Source organism: Helianthus annuus, chromosome 16, assembly GCF_002127325.2.
Source record: "Helianthus annuus cultivar XRQ/B chromosome 16, HanXRQr2.0-SUNRISE, whole genome shotgun sequence".
In the NCBI taxonomy this organism is placed as follows: Eukaryota; Viridiplantae; Streptophyta; class Magnoliopsida; order Asterales; family Asteraceae; genus Helianthus; species Helianthus annuus.
The window spans coordinates 23,314,806-23,340,405 of record NC_035448.2 but is presented as its reverse complement, the minus strand read 5'-3'; the positions used below and the strand labels follow the sequence as shown (position 1 = coordinate 23,340,405).

Genomic DNA, 25,600 nt, shown 5'->3' with positions numbered 1-25,600 from the left:
TTTCCGACCCATTTATTTAACATGAACATAACAACGATTTTTTTTCTTTTTCATTCTTTTCTTTTTTTTTCTTTTTTTTCAACTTTTTTCTTCCTTTTCAACAAATATCTAATATATAATTGTCATTCATGGTTGGTAATCAAACGGGTCAAACAAGGTGTAACAAACGAAGGGTGAAAGGCTCAACATGGTTAACTAAGGTGGGTGGATAAACAGTCAACAAATAACACAATGGAAGGAATCCTAATGCCTTTATCATCTATGTATACGCTAAACCACAGTCTCGGCACGTATCAAACAACACAAGTTCTAACACAAAGCAACATATGGCCTACACTCAACAAATGAACATTTATTGCAATTCAACTAACAATCTAGTGGGCTCAAATATCTCACCGAACAAAAGGAAATTGGGTTGCCGACACGTAGCATGTGTAATTCCTAAAGCATGTTACCCCTAGTTAGGCATCTCTTCTCAACTATTTTCTAAAACTTGTCAGAAATACTCTCATGAAACTTAAAGGGACAACTATGACTAGGGATCTAAGTTAGTTTAATATCGGTAGGAACCCTTTAGTGATTGAAAATGTCGGTTTTCATGTAGTTCAAGCATACTTGAGACACAAATTTTTTAAAAATTTTTCAATTTTTCACAATTTCAACCATTCAAGCATTTAAGATCAACAATCATACCAACCCTCTCTCGAGTTACCGCATCCCCACACTTGGGATACATTGTCCCCAGTGTATGGTGCAATTTATAGTCATAACCCGAGAGATACCACCCTAAAAACCATGAACGGCTAACACCTAGACGACTCGACACAAGGAAACCACTCCCAGCACAAAAATTTCACACCACCAACTACACAAAAACAAATAAAACACAGGATAGATAAACACATGCACCTGATCAGAAAACAAGTGAGTGTTTGTGAAGGTGTAACTGTTGCGCTTAAAACCAGAGAATACGCATCCAGGGATGTTGCAAAGCATCCCCACACTTGAATCATTGCATCCGTGAAGATAGAATTGTATAAACCTGTCAAAACACAACACACCAAACAAAACCAAAACAAAGTACAAACTCTACATCTTCGGGCTGCCTCCTGAGAGCGCTAAGTTTAAAGGTCTTCAGCCAGACCGTACCTGATTAAGCTCATGGTGGTTCAAATGGCATCTCTCGTGCAAAGAACACTTGTGCTGGTGGATGGTTAGTATCCCACTGCCATCCATGACTCCATATGGCATCCAAATGATCCGGGTTATCGAAATCTATCGACTGTAAGAATTCACCCTTAATTTTCTTTGCGGGCTTCTTCTTTTCCTTTAACTGTGAGACCTCACCCATATTCATCTCAAGTGGTCTCTTCTTAGATTCGGTTGCATCCTTTGGTGACTCCTTTTCTAACTTGACTGAATGCTTTTTGTTTCTCATCTTGAGCCACCACGGTGATTTGACCACTTTATCCTTCACGACCTTTTCATCTTTAGACCTGTCAATCATAGCAACACTCTCTTTTGGGACATCCTCATTAATTGGAGGATGACACTTATTAGCAATATTAGAATAAGCATAAGTGTGAGACATAAAGGTTAAGGAAAACTTACGTGACCCGAAGACCATATTTACCGTATTAGCATTGCAATCAATAATAGCCCTCGCGGTTTTCAAGAATGGCCGACCTAAGATAACTGGCGGTTGTCCTTCAACATTGGATGGTGTGTGGTCCACAACTAGGAAATCTTCGGGGTAATAACAATCGCCTACTCTTACAACAATTCCTCTCAACATCCCCCTAGATGGTTTCCTTGACCCGTCTGCAAGCACAATCGTGGTGTCCACCTCTTCAAGCTCACCAAAATCGTATTCATCAAACACTCGACCCGCCAATATGCTTATGCTTGCCCCATGATCAATCAATGCCCTATCAGTCTTGAACTCACCCAACTGGACTGGGATCATAGGCCCATTCTCCTCTTCATCTTCAAACTTGCAACCAAACGGATTGCACCACTGGTCATATTTAAACGGATGGGTGAATCATTATCATCAACTATTACCCGTGCAGGAGTTACTGCCTCTACATCTGGTTCTTCAATACGAACCTCATCTTGGGAATCCGCGATTGACTCAGATATTTGAGATTGTGAGTCCACTTGATTGTTGCTTCCTAACTTCTCGGACTCTCTTTTAACCCGCTCATTGCATAGTGCATCTATGACTTCACCTAGCTTGACTACATCTTCATAAATCTGATATATATCAGGGATGTCTTGGGCGTAACTTGATGAGTCATATTCATTAAAATGACCATTGCCTCCATAACCAGAGTCCTCAAAATATTCTAACTTTCCATTACAACCCCAATCTGGCTTGTACCGGTGACCATCGTCCATCTCATAACCACTGTACTCCCAATTTGGATCATGATGGTAATCCATATCATCGATCTTTTCTTGATATCTATCTTGATAAGAATAACCCTGGTAACCCGCATTTTCTTGTCTTTGTATGCGTTGGGACCATACCCACTCATCAAGTTCAGCCTTACTCTCGAACATTGGGCATATCAATGCCCAATGTCCTTGGCACCCACACCTTGTGCATGTAACATATTCTTTATATTCCCAGCTCATATTTCCTGCACAAGTAGCAAACGAAAAGCAGTACCGAACAAAAAGAAAACAAAGACAAAAGTGAAAGAAGAAAAGAAAACAAACTAACTAGAAAAGGCAAATACTTTTTGGATTTTTTTTATGCAAAACGAAAGCAAACAAACTAAACTAAACTAAACTAGCACTAAGCGCACAACTCCCCGGCAACGGCGCCATTTTGATGTCTGTCGTTATGGACATGCAAAAACCTAATTAACCTAGGTAGCTAGGGTAAGCAGGGTATCGAATCCAGAGGAGTTTGTGGTTAATGCTAATTATTATTTGTTTGTAAATATTTGAATTACTTTGAGAACTTGCTAGAAAACTATAAACAATCACTTTGAGATTGTAAAAAACAATGATAGAAAAAAACGTGGTCACTCCGGGATTCAGATTCTGTAGTTACTAATAACCTAATTCTGATTTTATTGGATGCTATTGATTGAATAGTAAATCTGTCACATCTACCAATTACCTATGCAGTTCAAAATCTTAATATTAATTGATCAGAGAAATATTAAAACAAACATTCATAGGAATCATTCAATCAACAAAAGCATAATTGGATTCAAAACATAATTATAACTCTGACTGTCACTCAGGATTTGTCTGTCACACAAATAATATAATCATGTAAATAATCGGCTGTCACCCGACTACAAATCCAAATCTCAATACAAAACAGAAACTAGAATTAAAAGTGTCTAACAAGAATCATTCACCCGAAGTGTCCACAAGAGATTTAGCCGCTCATGATACTCGTACGATCTTCAAAGGCTTGAGAGAATGATGAATTCATGATTCTGATCTTGGTGGTAGATTAATGATGAGGACGATGAGATTCGAGAGCCAAAGAATGATGATACGGCTGCTATGATCGATGATGATTCTTATTCTTGCGTGGACTTTTGAGCCCAATAATTTCCCTCAAAAGTCGGCCCTTCACATGCGAGCCCAATTCCCTCCAATCTGCCGTCAAAGTGAATCATGTTGACTGCTCTCGTTCACGTGAAAGAGTCTGCCGCCAATTATGTTGCTATACCGGCCCACATGTCTCCAATCCCCGTGATGATATGCCAATTTGTCCAAGGTTTAATAATAAGGCTTAAAATAATGGCCTCAAACTCTCTTTTGTTTCGTGGCCCAATCCAAAAGAAAATCCTCTCAATTAATTCTTCTCTCCACTATCGATGCCTCCAATGTCTCGTGCTTGTTGACTGCCTTTTGTGCATGTGTCCCAAGTCCACCAAGTCGAAAAGTGTGATGATTCTCTTACAATATTAATGATGATTTGATGGATCCTTTAGTGCACGTGATTATGCCTCTTTCTCCTTGTGATGTATGATGATGTATCATATATGACGGCCAGAACAGAAGTCCACATGCAGCCAATCCAAGTTTACGTGTGATGTGTTCAAACTCGTGGGCCCCCAACATGTGATTGCAGGCTCTTTTATTTAACCGTAGTCTACGGTTTAAGACCGTAGGTTACGTTGGCAACATTCTGTTTCCTTTTGTTTTCAACATACGCCAACCGTAAGTTACGGTTTTAAACCTTCTGTCCACTCGCGTCTTCCTTTATTCCTTTATGATATATGATAATTCTAATGATTGCCCAATGATATCTTTTTATCTCCATGTTCACATGCATTTGATTTTTAGAATTTATCAAACCTTTTAATACATTTCAACACCCATTTGTGCGCTAATCTTTGTAACTCCGCCATATTACGTGTTTTACCTGTGAAACCACAAACACTCGTAGTTATCACATTCGAAATATATAACCACCCAAAATGCACTAAAACACATAATTTAGATACTTTAACACCCAGGTTTCACACTCTCCATTGCCCCTTTACCACCAGCAACCACCAACCTGTGCCCCGCTTGCCAAACCACCACGACCCACCTCTTTACCACCAACATTCATCACAAAATCCTTATCAGTAACCTGTCCAGTTACAATTCCACAATCAATCGTAACAATTTCACCAGATCTAAGCACATCATGCACAACTAAATCCACAATCTCCTGTACCGTGATCGCTTTATCAATGGATCATGATATTCACACACGCATCCTTATTTCCACACCCCCAAAACGCGACGTTTAGGGTTCTTTTCCAGACAAAAGGTGATGTGACTTTGATACGAGGTTTGATTCTGTACGAGGTTGTCAGTCGGGGCACGAGGAACCCTAAGCACTGCGCTTTGGTCCCAAATTCTGGTGCTTTTAAGAAGGCATGCCATGCATTCGATATTTCATTCAAAATTCGAAATCGCAAAGGTGTTTCAAACAAACGCGTGTTTTGTTGTTTTAGTAGCGTTTCTTCAAAATACAATGTCGTGGTTTAGCAATTATCTTTTCGGTTTGACGAGTCCATTGCTCCAGATTCACGAACCACTATTTCTGACTCGTACGATAAACCGGTCCCGTTCAACATGAAGGAGGAGGAGGTTGTATCTGGCATTCGTTATCGTGACAATACGGTGCAGCTGGACTTGAATATCCCTGTGGAAGACTCGTACGCACAATACGACTATTCGGATTACGAATACGAAGGTGAATCATATCATCAGGCTGAATATCCGTACGGTCAGCCAAACTATCCCGACCTTTTAGTCGATGAGGAAGGCTCTTACCCAATTATATTTTCGTTTGATACAAACCGGACCTTTTCGTCACGTGATGAGTAGGTGGATTTGATACAAACCGGACCTTTTCGTCACGTAAAAGAGGAAGTAATTTCAAGGTTTGGTTTCAATGCAGTCTTGGTGGGGAGTACAAGAGTATAGCTACAAGTGAGGAAAACAGGTAGCAAGAAAATAGGTTGCCCGTTTGAGTTGATAGGGTTTATGGAATCAAAGGGAAGTGTTTGGAGGATAGAGGTGACGAACCCGAGGCACAACCACACTCCTATTGAAAACTGGGAGGGTCACGCGTATGCGAGAAGGCTTTCTTCGGAGGATAAAAGACTGATTGCGCAGCTGGCAGAGCAAGATATTCCAAACCATAGCATCTGGCGTACGTTGACAAAAAAGAACTCAGATAAAAAGATTATTCCGAAAGATCCTGGTTGGGATGCTTGCATTCTCCTCGTTGTTTCTTGGCTGAAATTTTCACCTTATTATGAAATAATACTTGTATTTTGCTTCTTTTAGATGATGCTGGTATAATCATGTCCACCCTTCTCGAAGTTGGCAGTAGTATTCCATCAACATGGAGTAGATCTTTAGCCTCATCTTCATGAATCAAGTGATTCTTGTATATCTTAGCAGTCAGAAAGTTTAAACAAAAACTTGATAGCTTTCCATTGAATTCAGCATCAAGTAGTGTACCAAGGTTTACATGCGAGTGTAGATGCTCATGAGTCATGAGTGGAAGTGAAGTTCATTGAACACTGTTTAACATGTATTTAAAGATCATTTATAGAAAAATTGGGTTTTAAGCAGGCTTGTAAACAAACCGAACAATTCACATGAAACTCATATTATTATTCGTGTCAAAGATTTCAACTCTAATCCACACACATAATTTTGTTATGTTAACCCGAACAGACATGTTTAATCCATTTTTTTAGATGAGTCCATGTTGACGAGTTATAAGCGATTGTTGTGTTCTAAAATGAGTAATATAGACAGTTTTTTAAAAATATTGAAAGTTTTGAAAATAGATTGGAAATTGCAAGTATATCTACAGAAAATGGAAAATGGAGAAAAACAATTATAAAATTAGTTTTTTTTTTTTCCAAATGCTTGAACATGTTAACGAGTCAACTGGTTTTTATGTGGATCAACCAGAACCCTACCTGTTTTTTAAATTCAGGTCAAAGTGTCAAACCGAACCCAACCCATATAAAAAAGCAGGTCGCATTAAAAGACCCAAAACTTGTTCTTTTACGTGTCGGGTTCTGGTTGGGTCACCTGCCACATGTTAGCTTTAAACTATGTTTTGGGCTTGTTTTCTTTATGTAATATATATTTTTGTCTTCTTTTTCTAATGGTTTTGTTTATGTTATGTGTCAATTAAATGGTAGCAGTTAACTACACAAATAATAGAAGTTAAGACTTAAGAGTTCTCTTCTGAAAATACTTACCCAACTTAAGAGCAAAGTAGTACTATCACCCCCAACAACCAGATTGGAGTAGCAACAAGAAAGCAAAGATCGAGGGAACACTAAGGAACAAGGTAAAACACTGTTGAGATTAGAAGCGTATGAACGGCTGAATTCCTTAACTTCAAATCGCAATTCGCTGCCCAGAGATCAGAGATCAGAATTATAATAGCATGCCGTTAGAGAAAGACACTTGCGATTAACCACCCACCCCAATCATAAGGTGATGTTGAAGTCTCATCAAGCAAATGTTTTTGTTTCTAAGGCCAGTGAGGGTTCTAATCCCATGGTAAGTCACAAATTTTAAATGTGTTTCAAAACTCACGTCTAAACACTAACCTTCATAAGAATTTTGACACATCTACTTGAGTATCTGAATATAAAGTTATTATATACATGCAGTTGTTCCCAGCTTTCAACAACAACACTGAGAAAAGAACAAAGAAAATACATAGCTGTGAAATCTCACTCCTGCCCTCCACAACAAATCGTCCTTTTATTTATTAACAGGGGCAAAAAGAGAAGTTCACAACATTATGCGAATATGGGGATAGAGCGACCTTGCCGCTTAGAACATGATTTATTCATCCTCGTCACCGGGTAATGCGAAGGAGAAAGGGTGGAACGTGTAACCGTCACCCTCGTAAAACTTGTTTTGAAATTCAACCCAGTGAAGTCTTAACGCGTGTAAGAAGGCACTTAAAGTTTCCATTACGAGTAACACTCCAATCGTTGCAAAAATAAACACGATTGCGCCAACCATAAAGATGATGACGTTGTTGTACCTGCACATCGTATACAGAAGTTTACAGAACTATGTTGTTACAATAATAAACCAATTTTGAAATAAAATGATCTTGGATACACCTAGGATGACTTTTGGCCTGTTTGACACATTCAACCCCTTTTCAGTTTTGCTGTTTTTTGAATTCACCTATTTAATCTGTTTGACCCGTAAGAGAAAAGGAAAATAGCGCCGGGCATAAAATAAAATTAAAAAAATATGAAGCATCCCCCCAAAATTTGGAGATTAGAAAGAAAAGAATAATGAATTAATAAAAGTTTATATATATACCCCTACAAATTTTCAAAATAACATATACACCCATGCAAAATTATAAATATCATATACACCCTTAAAAAGTAGTTGAAATCATACATACCCAATTCATAAAAAACAATTAAATAAAAGACAATTTTACCCTTATTTTTCTAAAACTTTAAAATCTCATATATGACCTTTATTTAAATATTATATTTACTCATTTCTAGCTTAATTTATTTAGCTTAAATATTATATAAATGGAGAATACTATTGTTCATGGGAAAAAATAAAAATAAAAATGGGTAAAAATAATTTAAGCTTAAAATGTGTTATATAAAAATATGAAGTTAAAAGATGAGTATATATGATAACTTAGAAGTTGAAAAAATAAGGGTAAAATGGTTATTTATTAGATGGTTTTTAATTAATTGGGTTTGTTTGTTTTTTTTTTTTTTTTTTTTTACTTTTCAAAAAAAAAATTAATTGGGTATATTTGATATTTTAACTATTTTGTAAGGGCATATATGATATTTTTGGTTTTGGTTGGGTATATGTATATATAAAATTATTCAAGTTTGTAAGGGTATATATAAAATTAATCCCAACTTTTTTTCATTGAAAAAAATTTATATAGATGTGTTTTTTAAGTAGAATTATGCAAGAATCACATTAACACCTGTCCGTTTTGCTTTAACTGTAGTACATGAGACGGTTACATAAAACTACGTACAAGTGCATCATGCGGTTCTCACGGTTAGCGTGCCCCTGTCTTTCTATGTATCACATATGGAAATAAACTATTTGTCTTACGTTCCTAACATTTAGTAGATTTGATGTATCCCCGAATCATTTGTGGAATAGTCAACTAAAGCATACCCAAAACATTAGTAAAATAAAGTAACAAAGTATAAGGTAGAAAGAGGGTTAACTTACCCCCAAGCAAGAAGAAGAACCTTCTCATAGAACACGGTTGACAACTCTGAATGTGCCAAGCTGAAAAGGAGATTGTTGATTTATTAGTGTCGAAATTATTAGAAAACTAGTTTTTTTACGTCGTGCGTTGCGGCGAAACCAGACAAATAATAATGTAAAACAAACGTGATTTGAAAATAAAAACATGCTGTTTAGAAAGTCTAACCATTAGAACAGTTTAGTTTATCATCGTACCGTTTTATGATACCAAAGAAAAGAACTTTATTTTGAGTACAACTTCATTTTTAACAAAACTTAGAACGGAATGTCGAGTGAAAAAATCAAGCACAACTACGTACGTAAGTGTTTAGAAAAAAAAAAGTTATAAACGTAAATTACTAAAGAAGCATCAAATTAATTGATAAACTAATATATGTTCTAGAAAAGAAAAAGGAATTATAAAAAATGGTAAAAGAAATATATGGTTTTAAAAAAAGAAAAAAATATGTAACTAAAAGTAAATATAATAATAAACTATTATAAAATATTAAACAAAAAATAATAAAAAGCTAATATATTATTATAAAAATAAAGTTACTATTCATCATCCTTGATCAACAATATATATATAATGGTAGCGAAAATGAGTGTCGTTTTCAGGCCATATCGTTCCTGAAACCATAACCATTGTGGCATAACAACACTAATAATAACAATCTTATTTATAATAATAACTAGTAAATTTCCCCCCGCGCGCCGGCATCGAAACGTAAAGTAACTCGAATTTATAATGTCTAATGAAAACGTAATATGTTTGACCCGATTGGTTTCCAAACAAAATTTACATCAGAACGTAGACCAACTGAAAACGTACATAAAAATAAGCACGAAAACGTATTATATTTGACGCAACTTATTTGCGAAAGAAATTTACATCGAAATGTTAACCAACTTAAATTTATATGACTTGATTTATTTGCGAAAGAAATTTATGTCGAAACTCGACACGTTGACCAACTTGGATTTATACCGACCCGTACATAAAAATAAGCACGTAAGAAAATTATTTTTTTAAGTTAAAGAATGGTACGCCAAGTTGCGGCGGCATCGAAACGTAAATTAACTCTTTATACCGTCTAATGAAAATATATTATATTTGACCCGACTCGTTTTAGAAAATTTATGTCAAAACGTAGATTAACTGAAAACGTACATAAAATAAGTACGAAAAACTTATTATACCTGAGCCTACTCATTTGCGAAAACAATTTACGTCAAAACGTAAATCAACTTGGATTTATACCGACGTGTACATTAAAAAAAGCACGTAAAAGGTAAAACTAGATTACAAAGTCTTTAAAAAATGAAGGGTTGTAAGTGCCAATGCTGAAAGTTGGAAGGGTAAAAGGAAAAAAAAAAGACAACTAAAGTTATCTATAATTATAATAACAACGATAATACTTGTAATAAATATAACAACAATAATAACAATGGAAGTAGAGGTTGCAACATGGGGGAGGTTTGGGTGACGGGTCAAACTAGGTTTCGCTTGAAACGTGACATTTTTAATACACCAACGTTACGCTCTTAGACGGGGAGGGTTAGTAAATGGGTTGGATTGGATTGCCCTGAATATACTTTTTCGTCAATCTTGTTATGAATAGTTGATGCATTATTACAAAAACAATCTAAATCTTTGAATAAAACGATTTAGGAGGTTATATGCATTAAAAATAGACTGTGGGTGACTTCAACCCATTTGATTTATTCTCATTTCTCCATTTAATTAAACTATTTGTTTGACCAGTTTTGAGAAAATTTACAACCCAAATTGACACATTCATATTTATAAGTAAATGAGATGAAATTAACACCTCTACACCTCTAATTTAAATTTCCAAATCATTACCAAAAAGCAGAAATAATGTTAAAAGAACCAACAAACTTTGGTTCACACCCCCCCCCCCACACACACACCCGATCGCCCGCACGCGCGCGCGCGCACACACACATACATATATATAGGAAAAGGTTAAAATGAGAAATGTCATGAGTTGCGAGAACCGCGAGAACTTTTTAAAAAGAAAAGTTATTATAAAAAAATCGCAATTTTTTTAAATTATACAACCTTTTAAAAAATTAAAAATTTCCATCAGTGTTAACAACAATTTACATAAGTGTAACTCGCCAAAAGGGTGACGTTATATGTTTTTGTAAAAAAAGATTACAACACTGTAAGCGATCAAAAACCTGGCATAAATGAACGCTAGGCTATTTTTTTAATTTTTTTTATAGATGTCTTAGTTAAATGTTCATCTACATTTGTACAAAATTTGGCTGAAAAACTCGCATGAAATAGAATTTCCATCGGAGTTCTCAAGTTCTCGCATGAAAATAAAAAGAAGTCACGCCTCTAGCTTTTTTAACCAACATTATTGGTTTATATTGAGAGGTGTAGTAGCATACCTGAGTGCCCATAGACGAAGATACGAAGCTGTATTCGATACTGCCCCGAGTACAAACTCAATCGTATGAATGAGTTGATGAACAAATACTTCACTGAACTCAAATTTTTCATTATCATGGGAATCATGACTTGCCTCCACTTGTAATGACTCGTCTTCGCCTGCAATGGGTACATAGGACTGGCCTTGGTGTGTCTAAGGTCATGAAAACAAAATGCCAAAGAAATTAAAAAAAAAGGAATTTAGGAAAAATTAAGAGAGTTCCGATTGAATGCGTGTGCATGAAAGGAAACAAAAGGTATACCCTGTTGTGTTGTGCCTTTAAAATGAACGGCTTAGGTAGCAGCATCCACGGAACGGCGATTAGGGATAGTAGTAGCAACACAAGCTGTTAATGTAACAATTCGTAATATTGTTTCAGCAATACGAAGCATCATACATGCAGTAACATTACTCTTTTAAGTATCATGAGGAGAAGCACACTTATGCACAAGACGACTTTTTAACTTGTTACAACAACTAACTAAATTTTTGCATAAGATGACTTATAAAGTTGGATTAATTTCATATATACCCTTACAAACTTGAAAATTTTCATACATACCCAACCAAAACTAAAAATATCATATATGACCTTACAAAATAGTTAAAATATCAAATATACCCAATTTGTCAAAACAGTCTAAAAAATAATCATTTTACCATTATTTTTTTAACTTCAAGTTATCATATATGCTCATCTTTTAACTTCATATTTTTATATAACACATTTTAAGTTTAAATTTATTTTTACCCGTTTTTTATTTTCCCATAAACAACAGAATTCTCCATATATAATAATTAAGCTAAATAAATTAAGCTAGAAATATGAGTAAATATAACGTTTGAAGTTAAAGGTCAATTATGAGATTTCAAAGTTTTAGAAAAATAAGGGTATATGAGATTTCAAAGTTTTAGAAAAATAAGGGTATAATTGTCATTTATTAAATTGTTTTTAGTGAACTAGGTATATATGATATTTCAACTACTTTATAAAGGTATATATGATATTTATAATTTTGCAAGGGTTATGATATTTTGCAAGTTTGTAGGTGTATATATGAAATTGCCCCTAAAGTTGTATACACTAAAAGTACACTGCACATTTATTGACTAATCGGACCCGTTCCCTAATTTTTTTAATTTGGTGTATTCGACCTGCTAGAGCTAAAACATATACATACAATAACATTACTCTTAAGTATCATGAGGAAAAAAGCGAACCTGAACAGTTTTCTGGTTTGCAAAAAGCTGGTTTTCACCAAGTTCGTCAGTAGGACTAAGGAACATGTATATCATTACATGGTATAAATCAGCTTTTGAACCAGTGCACCATTTTACGATGATGAGCATGGAAAGGTATCCAAACAAACCGTTCAAAAAGATCATTTGGGGAATAAATTGGAACCTGAAAGTTAAAATATAATGTATTGTTTATATATATTGTATACACACATTCTATGCATTTATTGGACATGGAATAAACGATGTCAATCGATTAACTAACTACTCGTGGATATAATATATGATTTCAAAGTGATGTAATTGATATGCGTGTGAGTACAAGCACGTGATTCGTAAGATATAATTTGATTAGGCAACTGAATGGGTGGAAGAAGAGTAACATTATATTAGAGTAAAGTACACAGATGGTCCTTGTGGTTTACCAAAATTTTGGATTTGGTCCCTAGCTTTTAAAATACACAAATGGTCCCTGTGATTTGCACTTTGTAACGCATTTAGTCCTCAACTTTACCAAAAGTCACATGGATGGTGATACGATTCCAGTCAAAGGTTCAGTCAAAACCCAGTCAAAGTCAAAGTCAAGAGGCTGAAATTTAGGATTAATAACTTCTCTATTTCTTATTTCAGTATTCTAATTCCTATTCTAGTTTTTTATGTCTTGTTTAATTTGATTATCAAGTGTCTTGTATTGAAGATTATCCTCTCTCGAAACGGGCCAACTATCTTAATATTCAATAAATCGGCCTTTCATTTTCTGGTATCTATCAGATGGTCCCTACGGTTTGTACTTTGTAACGCATTTTGTCCCTCTAACTTAAGACATGCTGAAATATTTGGGTTTGTTGGCTGGGGATTAAACGCGTTACAAAGTGCAAACCACAGGGACCATCCGTGTACTTTTGGAAAGCTAGGGACCAAATCCAAAATTTTGGTAAACCACACGGACCATCTGTGTACTTTTTTTACCATCCATGTACTTCTTTTACCTTCTTTCATTATTAATGATGTTAAACCGCTACAAATTGTAAAACAATGTTAATTGGTAAAAACATAAGAACTCTCTAAACCATATGAAGCAGAGAAGGTTGATACAATCATCATATGCATATATAACGATACTAGCACAGAAAACTAACCAAATATTTACAGAATTCCCAAAGTACAACGCGTTGAAGAAGCTCATTATTATCCCAAGGTTCATTTGTGCTACACCAAGAAGGATCGACATTTTCATCTTCAAGGAGTTGAGAAACGGCAGCTCACTTCGACTCCCATACCAGGCGGGATCCACACCAAATGGGTATGTATCCCTTCCCTTTATCAGCCCAATTGTTGTAGCTTCACTGCACAAAAAGGAGGCAAATATAAGATGCGGTGAAAGTAGAGATTTCAAGATGGGCAAGTTAGGTGGACTGAGTTCCGGGTCAAAACGTGTTTGGGTTAAACTATGCAGTTAATGCGGTAAAATATCGGATATCGGTCAAGGACCGATATTTGAGATATAGGTCATCTCGGTGAGATATCGGTAATCTTAATATCATGCAGAATTTATATATAGCAATTTAACACCACCAATTCAGTGATATATCGGTCAAATATCAGTGATATATTGGTTATATCTGTCAAATATAACTATATAAGTGATATATCAGTTATATCGGTCAATATCGCCGATAAGATCGGTACCGATATTTCGATATTTTACATGGGGACCGATAAGCGATATTAACTGCAGAGGTTAAACGGGTCAATTTGTAACGTTATTCAAAATTTAGGTCATGTCAGGTTGGTTTGACGTAGGCCTGTAAACGAACCGAACGTTCATGAACTATTCGTAAAATAAACTGTTCGTGAAATAAACTATTTGTGAACTGTTTGGCGAGAAGTCCGTTTATTTATATAAACAAACTTTTTGTACATTTAACTAAATGAACGAACATGAACATGCGTTGTGTTCGTTCATTTATGTTCCTTTATTTACGTTCGTTTAAATTTAAGTAAATACATAAGTAGTTATACATTTACATGAACATTAAACGACATTTCTAACTACTTGACATAAAAATAACTAATTTGTAATTGGGCTTTCGGATTGAACTTATCGTAATCAATTACTAATTTATATAAAAAAACTACTTTATATCTATTTATGTGTGGTCAGTTATGTTCAATTATGTTAGTTATGTTTATTTGTTAATCTTGGTTTACATTCGTGAACTATTCGTTTAGGTTTTAAACGAACACGAACATGCACACGTTCGTGTTCGTTCGGTTCATTTACAGGCCTAGTATGACGTGCAAAGACTCGTGTCCATTATTTATTTTTTACCAATAACTGATAGTTATGTATGATTACAAAAACATAACTATAACGACAATGATTTATTTAATCTTTAAAGAATATGATTTAGGGGTGAAGGTGATGAGTACCTGCAAGAAGCATCACGGCATACATATGCTGAAGGACTAAATAGCTCAAATGGAACCGAGAAAAACTCGTTATAGATCAACCCCGTGTAGATTGAGAAAAGTGACATCAGCAATATAACATAACGACCCCCGAAGGTCATTTCCATTATGTCTCCAAGCTTCTGTATTCACAAAAAATAAATAAAAAAATAACTATATTAGTCTTCACACATACTAAAGAAAAGCAAACCACACAAAATAGAAACCAACTTTACAGTTTACACACTTTTTGAATTGTAGATTTGTAGCAACCGACTCTTTATGAGATGAGAAATAAAAACCAACTTACATGTTATTACCAATTTCCTAATTGTAAGAATGTGATTTTCTCGGTCACTAGGACATCTTCCTGCTGATTTTTAACATTGCTCACATGGCATCTTGTCTGTCATTTCTATGTCGTATATTCTACATGGTGTTTTAAAGTGACTCTTAATAACTATAAAAAATATATATTTTTAAAAAAGACAGTTCACATCTTTTCAAAAATCTGTGACATCTGATGTGGGGTTGGCAGCCTAGCAAAGCATCAACCAGTGCAACACCATCAATTAACAAGTAAAAGCAGTTGAAACAAGGTTGACAGCTAAAATCGGATAAAAGTAGGGCTGCAAAAGAACCGAACGTTCAGCGAACAGTTCGTAAATTCGGCAGGAAGTTCGTTTGTGTTCGTTCATTTATTTGTGTTCATTCATTTAATAAATGAACGAACACGAACAAGAAATTTCGTGAACGAACATGAACAGAGGTCGCGTTCGTTCATTTATGTTCGTGAACGTTCGGTAACTTGTTCGTTTGTGTTCGAATAGTTCGTTAGTGCTTTTACTTTTTATGTTTTATTTAAATATTTCAAAATTCTGACAAATAAAATATTTAATAAGTATCAGTGTATTATTTATTCTATTCATGAACACTTGTTTGTGTCCGTTTGTTTTCATTTGTTTCCATGAACATTAGTTTGTGTTTATGAACGTTCGTTACCTAAAATTAACCAATAACCAAAACACGAACTTTCAATTCCTTAAAGAAAGAACATGAAAAAAAAATCTCGTTCAGTAAGTGTTCATGAACAGTTGGTGAACACATATATTTCCTTAACAAATGAACACAAACAAGGTCTTGTTCGGGTTCGCTCGCAGACCTAGATAAAAGTGTAAGTTTGTTTCTTTTTGTGTCTAAGGTTAAGTTGGTTGCTAAACATGGGAAACAGTATTTCATGTGGTTTCTCCATTAAAGAAAGGAAGAACCGAAAAACGGTTAAATTAGGTCAGGATAATGTGAACAAGTTACCTGAGTGGAGTATTTCTTTTCCTTGAAGATCAAAACTAAAGTTACAAGCAGCAGGCATATACCATGGCCCCAGTCACCGAACATTACAGCAAACAGAAACGGGAATGTGACAATAGTATACACTCCAGGATTTGCTTCTTGGTACTTTGCAACCCTGCAGCAATAGCAGATTAAACACTTGCCAGTACGGAAAATAACAAGGAAACAACTACAATATTCACATTTGGAGTAAAGTACACGGATGGTCCCTGTGGTTTACTAAAATTTTGGATTTGGTCCCTAGCTTTTCAAAAGTACACATATGGTCCCTGTGGTTTGTACTTTCTAACACATTTAGTCCCAGCTTTTTCCAAAAGTACATGGATGGTCCCTGTGGTTTGCACTTTGTAACGTATTTAGTCCCTAACTTGGACATGCTAAAACCTTTAGATTTGTTGACCGGGGACTAAATGTGTTACAAAGTGCAAACCACAGGGACCATCTGTGTACTTTTGGAGAGCTAGGGACCAGATCCAAAATGTTGGTAAACCAAAAGGACCATCCGTGTACTTTACTCTCACATTTGTTAAATTCATACAACAATTCATGTCAAATACATAGTAGAGAGGGATTTTGATCAGTTTCAAGTCTTGTGAAAAAAATGTTTTGTATTACATAAATAAATAACTGAAAACCATATCCGGGCCAATGAAGAAGTAAAGTTACTCTTACCCATATGCATCAATGATTGTTTGAAAGGAATCAGTGAACTTGTTTGTCCGGAAAAAGGTTGGAGGTAACTCTTTTGTGTGCAAAACCTGGAATATGGCACCAACTTGTGAGTTTGAATCTGTCGTTGCCCGCTCCAGTGCATCTTGAATCTGCAAAAAGAAGGTAGATGATATACTTAGATTTATTAAAAAACACTTTTACACGCCTAAATTTAATCCACATAAATCTGAGACTGATGAAACACTAATCTCCCTGAAAATAAGTAATTTGAAATGAGATATGACACAAACAGAAAAATGTTTAGCCATCTGAAAAAGACCTGTTCGGTTGCGTATATGGGACTCCATCCTTCAGCCACAAGACACTTCTTTGTCACATCAATGCTGAGCATATTTAGAGTGTGATAAATAGACTTCTCTCTCCTCACCTGAAAGAAGCAATACAAACAAAGTTAAGTTATCAACACAAATAAAGGTCATATAGCATGTGCTATCATTAATGATCACAAACACAGTAAGTAGACATAAAATTCAAGGACAAATTTCGTGGAAAGATTGATACAGCACGTACCAGAAGATTCCACTGTTCATATTCTTCTCCAATTGTTTGTAACAGGTTGCCACGGTGTAGAAGGCCAGCATCTATTGTTGTCTTTATCTCAGATATCTTTCCAGATGCCTAAAAGTGTAATTTATCAATGATCAATGCCTTGTAATACAAGTAACATAAATGACTAATGAAGAAGGTTGTAGCACACCTCAGTTATTGACTGTTCTTGTTTACCAACATCTTCAACAAAAGGGTAACGATTTGCCCCGAAAGCTTCACATATTTTGAGGATTTTGGTTTTTGCTCTTTCTCCAGAAAAGAAAACTAGAAATACAGTTTTCTCAACCTGTAGAGTGGTATGCACATGTTGACATTTCTATAATGGAACTTATTCAATATTCTTAATGCAATGGGATAAAAATAAGCCTGTTTAGTAAACGAGCCCGAGCTCAAGCCTAGCATGTGAAGCTCGTCAGGCTCGTCGAGCCTTATCGAGCCTTGGTGTAATATTAGTTTCTATTAATATTTAATTAATAACGTTTACCCCTTATTTAAAGTTGCCTGGTAAACGAGCCGAGCTTATTTAAACTTGTTTACGAGCTGAGCCCGAACCTAAAAATAAGCTTGTTTAGTAAACGAGCCCGAGCTTCACTTATTGAGCTCGCGAGCCTAAACAAGTCTATTATTTATATATTATTTTTAATTAATTTATTAATTAATAGATAATAAACGAGCCGAGCTCGAGCTTGAGAAACTAACAACGAGCCGGGCTTGAGCTTTAAAAACAAAGCTCGAACCGAGCCGAGCTCGAGCTCTCATAAGTTAGTCGAGCTCGGGTCGGCTCGGCTCGTTTGCAGCCCTAGAAGAAATGTATCATTAACCTTCTCTCCCGAGCTAGGATCGACAACAGCTTCTACCAAAGCAGCCTGCTTCAAAAAGACATTCCCCCTTGTAGCACGGAATAGAATTCTTTCAAAAGCAATAGCTTTTGCTTTAGGCACAAGACCAGCAAGTAACCCTAGTTTAACTTGTTTCCCTTGGTCGGTTTTTGATTCCTACATATATTCATCAGAAATATAACCCATTTTAAGATAAAATAACTACACTTATTAAAGACAATAAAATATAATGAATTTATATCATGATATGTACTTGATCTGTCAGAAGAGGAGTTTCCAAAGATTCCTCAGGACCCTGATCTGATGCAGCTTCCCTGTGTTGAGCTACAGCACTGGTTTGTGCAGCTTTGAAAAACTCTCCAGCCTGTGGAACAATTTGAAAAATATTTAATGCAGGATATTTACCGTATCACGTGTAAATATTGGAGGCGAAAGATTGGGTACAAATATATGCTGAATATGTGTGTGCACACGCATACAAGAAGCCCTCAATAGCCATATATTATTGTAATTGAGCTTTAAACATGCTGTTAAAATAACTTTTACAGAAAATAATCAAAGCCAGTGTTTCAGATTGTCGGCACATTACATTGGGATGAAACTTGAATCACCATATTAATCACACAAAGTATGGGTAAATATCATGAGAAAAGATCTCCTAAACCCATCTTTTTTATCTATAATAAATTAATAATAATAACAAAAAACAATAACTAGAATAAATCGAACATATGCAGTTAATGCGGTAAAATATCAGATATCGGTCAAGGACCGATATTTGAGATATAGGTTATGGCGGTAGGATATCAGTAATTTTAATATCATGCAGAATTTATAAATACCAATTTAACACAAAGAATTCAGTATACTATCACACCATTAAAAAATTAACCTTTCGCAACTTGCAAAACACTAACAATTGTAACAAGCTGGAACTGATTAAGACTAAAAACACCAACATTTAACACTAATAATTAACAATTAAAACTTAAAACACTAATAGCAGCAATAAGAAAAAAGACGAATGGTAGAACTAAAAAGAAAGGTACTGATATCGGGAATATCGGTGATAAATATCCGTCAAATATTGCCAAATATCGGTCAATATCGCCAATAATAACTACATAGTCCAATACATGTAATAATTAAAAAATTTATTACAATAGTAGTAGTAGTAGTAGTAGTAGTAGTAGTAATATTGAATGCAATAAAAGTTTAAAAATAATAATAAATCAAGTGAATTTGGTAAAACGAAAGTCATGAAAATTGGTCAAGGAAACTCCTCGAAATCGTGTTGCCACTAGCCTATAAGAGAAATAATAGAGTTATGTACCTTCTGTAGGACAAGTTTATATTCTACAAGCTCATTGTAACCACGCTGCAACTTTTCACTGTTTGCATTTATTTCAATCAGCTCGGCTTCAAGATCTCCAAGTTTTACCTATAAATAGCCATCATTAAAAAAATATCAATCTCCTAAACAATGGTGAGGATGAGCCTCGTTAAGGATTAGTTTTCCTGCATTTACACCAAAATTCAATTAATTCATATATACCTCTAGGTCATCCAGACTAATATCACTTTTTCCATCAGTTTTCACCGTGGGTGTGAAACCCGCCTTTGACATTTGTTCTTTGAAGTACCGCAATTTCCGTGCCATCTCTCCGCATCTTTTAATCTTCAAATTTTGAGCAAGTTAAAATATTTTGTAAAGTGTCTCGCACACAGAATTAGAAGCAGGCAGTGATGTACTTCACAAGTCATACAAACCGTGAAATCTCTCTCCCACGTTAACTTAATATAACTTATCAAAATTTCAAACACAATAAAGAAAATCCCTAATAAATTAAGAATGTTAGATATGCTTTTGGTACTTTTCAAGTAATAAAAATTAGGGCTACAAACGAACCGAACTTTCAGCGAACGGTTCATGAACCGTTCGGCGGGAACTTTCAGCTAACAGTTCATGAACCGATTGGCGGGAACTTTCAGCGAACAGTTCATAGAAATTTCGTTCGTTTAGTTAAATAAAGAAAACATGAACAGAGGTCGTGTTCGTTCATTTATGTGCATGAACGTTCGGTAACGTGCTCGTTTGTATTTGTTTGTGTGTGGAGTTTTTAATTTTTATTTATATGTGTGTGGGTGGATCCATTTAATGTTTGTGATGCTGATTTTATTCGAAACTTAATATATGTTCGCTTGTGTTTGTTTATGTTCATTAACCTTTGTTTGTGTTCGTTTGTGTTCATGAACACTTGTTTGTCTTCGCTTCATCGCCTGCGTTCGTTTGTGTTCATGAACACTTGTTTGTGTTCGCTTCATCGCTTGCGTTCATTTGTGTTCATGAACGCTCATGTGTGTTCGTGTGCGTTCATGAACGTTCGTTTGTGTTTGGTACCTAAAATTAACAAACGAACACGAACAAGTTCATTTCCTTAATGAACGAACAGGAACATAAAATCTTGTTCGGTAAGTGTTCATGAACTGTTAGTGAACACATGTATTTCCTTAACAAACGAACACGAACAAGGCCTTGTTCGTGTTCGTTCGGTTCGTTTGCAGCCCTAATAAAAATGCAATCAAGCACTCAAGCAGTACTGCAGTAGATGGTAGAAAATAGAAAACTCCCAACATGCATTTTTTTTAGAAGCTAACATTGAGCATTTATCGCTATTCTGCTACCTAAAAGATAGAACACTGGAGCACATTGTATAGCTGTCACGGAGTGACTCATTTATAACGAAATGCATTACTCATAACTCAGGAGGTGCTTAAGTTTCTGATGGGCGTCATATCCAGCTATTCATATATATAAACATAAAGTACAATAACGTTATTAGGAGATTTCTACAAGACTGTGTAGCATGACTTAAGAAAACCATTCATGGACCCCTAATTTCAAATTGATAAAAGGGTGTTTTTCTGGCAAGGCAAATTGGGTGCCATCAGTTGCACGAATATGCTACAGCAGTTTTACTATCTGAACTTCCACAAGGTAAATCTTTTCTTACATTTAGAAAGTCGGTGCAGCTATAAAAGGTTCGTTAAAGCATAAAGAGGAACATAAACTATTCACCTGGCCAGCATATGTTCGTTGGAAAGGGCTTTTTTCTGCATTCAACTGCAGAAACCAATGAATGAAATATTAAAAACAAACTTAGTTATATTAGAAATAAGAATCTGAAGAATATCAGTGAAAAAAGGCAAAAAAACAAAATGAAACATTTTCCACCCATCCAGGTGGAAATGATAGGAGCACTGCAGAAATGTTTTTATATGTAAATATTAAAAATTAAGCCTCTTATCTTTCGGTAGGATTAAGCATGATCTTTTAAATCAAATTCTCCTTATCAGTCTTATCACCTAAGCCCTTCTTTACATAGATAAATGGCTTCAGTCTAGTTGAAATTTTCAATAGGCAACTCCTTGCACATGACCGAAAACAAAAATATTATTATAATAACTAGAAAAGTGTAAAGTTAATGTCCGTCTATGATAACTATAAATTTCATAGACATAAATGAAACAAACTATAGCATACTGATCTAGTCCTATGAGCTATTCAGTTTAGAATACACATATATATGCATATTTGTTTATGCGACGGAAATCTGAGCGATTCACATCAGATTTAGGAAACATAACAATATATAAAGTCGCTTATGCCGAGAAAATCCACTTGTGCTCAATCAGTCGATAAAAACTTCCAGTTTAACCTATCAAATTTCCTCAAAATAAAATATAAACAACTCTAAAACCCTATGTTTACTAAACAAAGTCAACCAAAAACGTCTAAACGGTTCAGTTCAAAATACATGATTAGGAACATGCAATCTCTACAAAGCCGAAATCAGTCGACAACTTCCAACTCGAACAATCAAATTTCTCAAATGATCAAACTGAAACCACTGTAAAACCCTAAGTACAGCAAATCAAAAACGTCTAAACTTGTTCTAAGAACTATTCAGTTCAAAATTAGTCAACAACTTTCAGCTGGAACAATCAAGTTTCTCAAATACTAAAACTAAAACCACTGTAAAACCCTAATGCACCAAAAACACAACATAATATACATCCGAATGCACCAAAAAACAACATAACTATGACAAATAATCACAATAATAATAATCGTGCAGAGATATACAAACTGTACGTACATCTTTGAACTGAATGAGGCCAACATCTCCGAGATAAGAAGCAGTCAAGTGAGCAGACTCGATAGGAATGATGATCTGTACTAAGTGCATCGGTTCTGAACGGAACAGATCCATCGGCGGACAACATCCTCCTCCTCCGCCGCCGTGCTCCGCCATCGGTTACAGTTGATTCCGGCGAATCTGTTTATGACGTCACCGTTCCGTGTTGATCGGCTTCTGTTGTGTGTCAGATAGTCTCATCAGTTCACCACGTAACTTGTTCACGCGAGACACGTTACTTCGATTCCTCTTTTTTCTTCTCGAATTCTCTGGGATATAATCGTTTCTTTTATATATTTTTTCGCGGGATTTGAGTAAATGTATTTTGGTTCCTAGCTTTTCTTCACTTTTGTCATTTTTATTTTTAGTCTAAAACTTAAACCTTTTTGTATTTGGATGTATATGGTTTCAGTTTTATTACCATTTTGGTTCTAAAGTAAAATCAGTTCATATTTATCTTATAAAATCCTACTATTTTATCTTTTTTCTCAGGGGCAAAATAATCATTATATAGAAAATTTATATAATATATTTTTCTTTCTCCCATCTCAAACTCTGCATTCTCTCTAATCACAATAAAAAATTATACAAACTCCTTGAGATGCCTCCAATCACAGTTCATAAACAACAACTAATTCAACTCCATAACATCGAGATCACAAATGCAACACAAATCCTAATCAAATCAACCATAAACAAACACGAATCCAGTAGATTTCATAACGTTCATAACCTAACCCTAACGGATTAACTAATAAACACAAATTCAATAACATACTGAAATCAGAACATTTACTCATAATCGAGGCTTTCGATAGGGCAAGGATTGGAGCCGACGATGGCAATCTGACTGGTGGTGTTGGAGGCGGAACAGCGGAGGCGGAGGAGTGGTGTCGTGCCGGATTCTTTGTCCGGCAACCCATTGGTGACGTAAGCATAATTATTCGCCATATACCTTCAAAAACCTACAAAATTGACCTAAATTGACCTCATTTTCAACTAAATACCACTGATCAATATCCATATACCTTCAAAACCTACAAAATTGACATTTACCATCGCCATTAACATCCACCACCGACATCGTCTCTACCATTATTATCCACCACCGTCTCCGCCATTGAGCTTGTGATATTGTGATAGAGAAAGAGAAGATAAAGAGAATAGAGAGAGGCAGCGGGGTATTTAGATAGAGAGAGAGTGCAGAGTTTGAGATGGGAGGGAGAAAATATATTATATAAATTTTCTATATAATGACCATTTTGCCCCTGAGGAAAAGAACAAAATAGCAGGATTTTATAAGACAAATATGGTCTGATTTCACTTTTGGACCAAAATGGCAATAAAACTGAAACCCCAGGGACCCAGATGCAAAAGGTTTGAGTTGTGGACTAAAATGACAAAAATGACCAAACCTCAGGGACCAAAATGGCAGTTTACTCCTGGGAAAAAAACTATTTTTTTACCACCAACAATGAAAAGATTTCGGGCGTGTTTGGCTTAGCATTCCCAAACTCTTTATGACTTTTTTAAAAAAACTTTTCCCCTCACATACACTTTTAATCCCAAACATCATTTAACTTTTCAAAAAGTCAATAAGTTGGCTAAAATAACCAATCCTAAACCACCCCTTCATATAAAAATGTTGGCGGGGGAACTAGCAAAAAAAAAACGCCCATTAGACTATGGGGTGTGGAGGGGCTTGGGTTGGGGGCATTGCTCGACACGTGGTGAGGGTAGAATCCACAAGGTAATACTCAAAAACTAAGGGTGTGGTGTGGCTTAGCTTGGCGTGGCCAGCCATGTGGATTTTTTTTTGGTTTGGCAACGACTACCCCCAATGGCTAGATCGAACCAGCCAACCAAATCCAGCCATGTCACCCCTTCGCCAGGCTCAATCCCCACGCCAAAAGGGCAACGCCGTGACCAATGCTTGCCCAAGGTGGAGCAGCCGGCGTTGAACCCGAACCGCCGCCCCAACCCACGCCTCACACCCCACAAATCTTTTGTAAAAAATTAAATCGTTTGTAAAATAAAATATCTCAATAAAAAATTGATTCACTTCATTTGGCACATATAAACGTGCCAGCATCAGAAGTAAATCATTAACACATATCATCATAATTTCCATTATCCATCATACACAACATCATGTCTCTTTTATTCATAAAGTTCATATGGAATAAAATATATCTATTTAATAGATTTAGAGTAAATATCCAATAGAAAACTTAAAGACTTTTGTGAGTCATGTACAAGTTTCAATGTATACAAAAAGTCCACATGCTTCAATAGACTTATGAATTAGTGTGTGGGTTTCATTCTTAAAATCAATATTCGACAAATGTTTCCATATGAGAATATATTTATTGAAAATAAACTTTCTACAAACGATGGATGATGAAGGAAACAAATAGATTTTCAGGATTGAATTGATATAATCAACATCGCTCTAATACCACATGTTGATTATATCTATAAACATAGGTCAAAATTATAGAACCTAATCATGTTTATTCAATCATAACGTAAATATAGATACCAAGTTAAAAATACCTACTTGTAAGGATGATTCCCGTTGAGGATAAAGATGAAGCCATGATTCCCGTTATGGTACCTTGTGTTGATGGATCACACTAGAGAGAATTTTATAGTATTGGTGTTCATCATAAGTTTTTGATCACTTATCATCAATATATAAAGATCAATGAATAATAGTCATGAATAGTGATCCGTTATAAAAACTCTATGTATTCTCTATTAATGGTACCTAAAGGGAAATCATAATTGCCCCTTAAATTAATCAATTTTGACAATTACTACCATCAAGTAATTATCGGGGACTAGTTATGTCATATTGGTAACGTTACTCAAATGACCCGTAAGGCCACATCAACGGGTTATTCCTAACAGGCTCGTTTTGTTGTTGAATGAAATTTGTCGTTTGAAAAAAAAAAGTATACATATAAGATTTCTGCTAACCTGTGATTTAAGCATCTCC

General features: G+C 35.3%; 1 protein-coding gene across 2 annotated transcripts; it reads right to left on the bottom strand.

The window, feature by feature from the left end:
• Nucleotides 1-7,097: 7,097 nt before the first annotated feature.
• On the bottom strand, nucleotides 7,098-22,929 carry LOC110915321 (V-type proton ATPase subunit a2). Of its 2 annotated transcripts, XM_022159997.2 has the most exons (18): nucleotides 22,561-22,929; nucleotides 21,480-21,524; nucleotides 19,956-20,078; nucleotides 19,734-19,841; nucleotides 18,654-18,764; nucleotides 18,383-18,556; nucleotides 17,710-17,847; nucleotides 17,523-17,630; nucleotides 17,272-17,379; nucleotides 16,953-17,101; nucleotides 16,242-16,395; nucleotides 14,913-15,073; nucleotides 13,619-13,825; nucleotides 12,462-12,645; nucleotides 11,503-11,586; nucleotides 11,200-11,393; nucleotides 8,755-8,814; nucleotides 7,098-7,561 (listed from the first exon to the last, which is right to left on the bottom strand). In XM_022159997.2, exons 1-18 carry the CDS (start codon nucleotides 22,714-22,716, stop codon nucleotides 7,357-7,359), a joined length of 2,469 nt encoding a protein of 822 aa, XP_022015689.1. In that variant the 5' UTR covers nucleotides 22,717-22,929; the 3' UTR covers nucleotides 7,098-7,356. The 2 variants fall into 2 exon arrangements, with proteins under 2 accessions (XP_022015689.1, XP_035841999.1); XM_035986106.1 differs by lacking the exon at nucleotides 21,480-21,524 and having other exon boundaries at nucleotides 22,561-22,771.
• Between the last annotated feature and the right edge of the window lie 2,671 nt (nucleotides 22,930-25,600).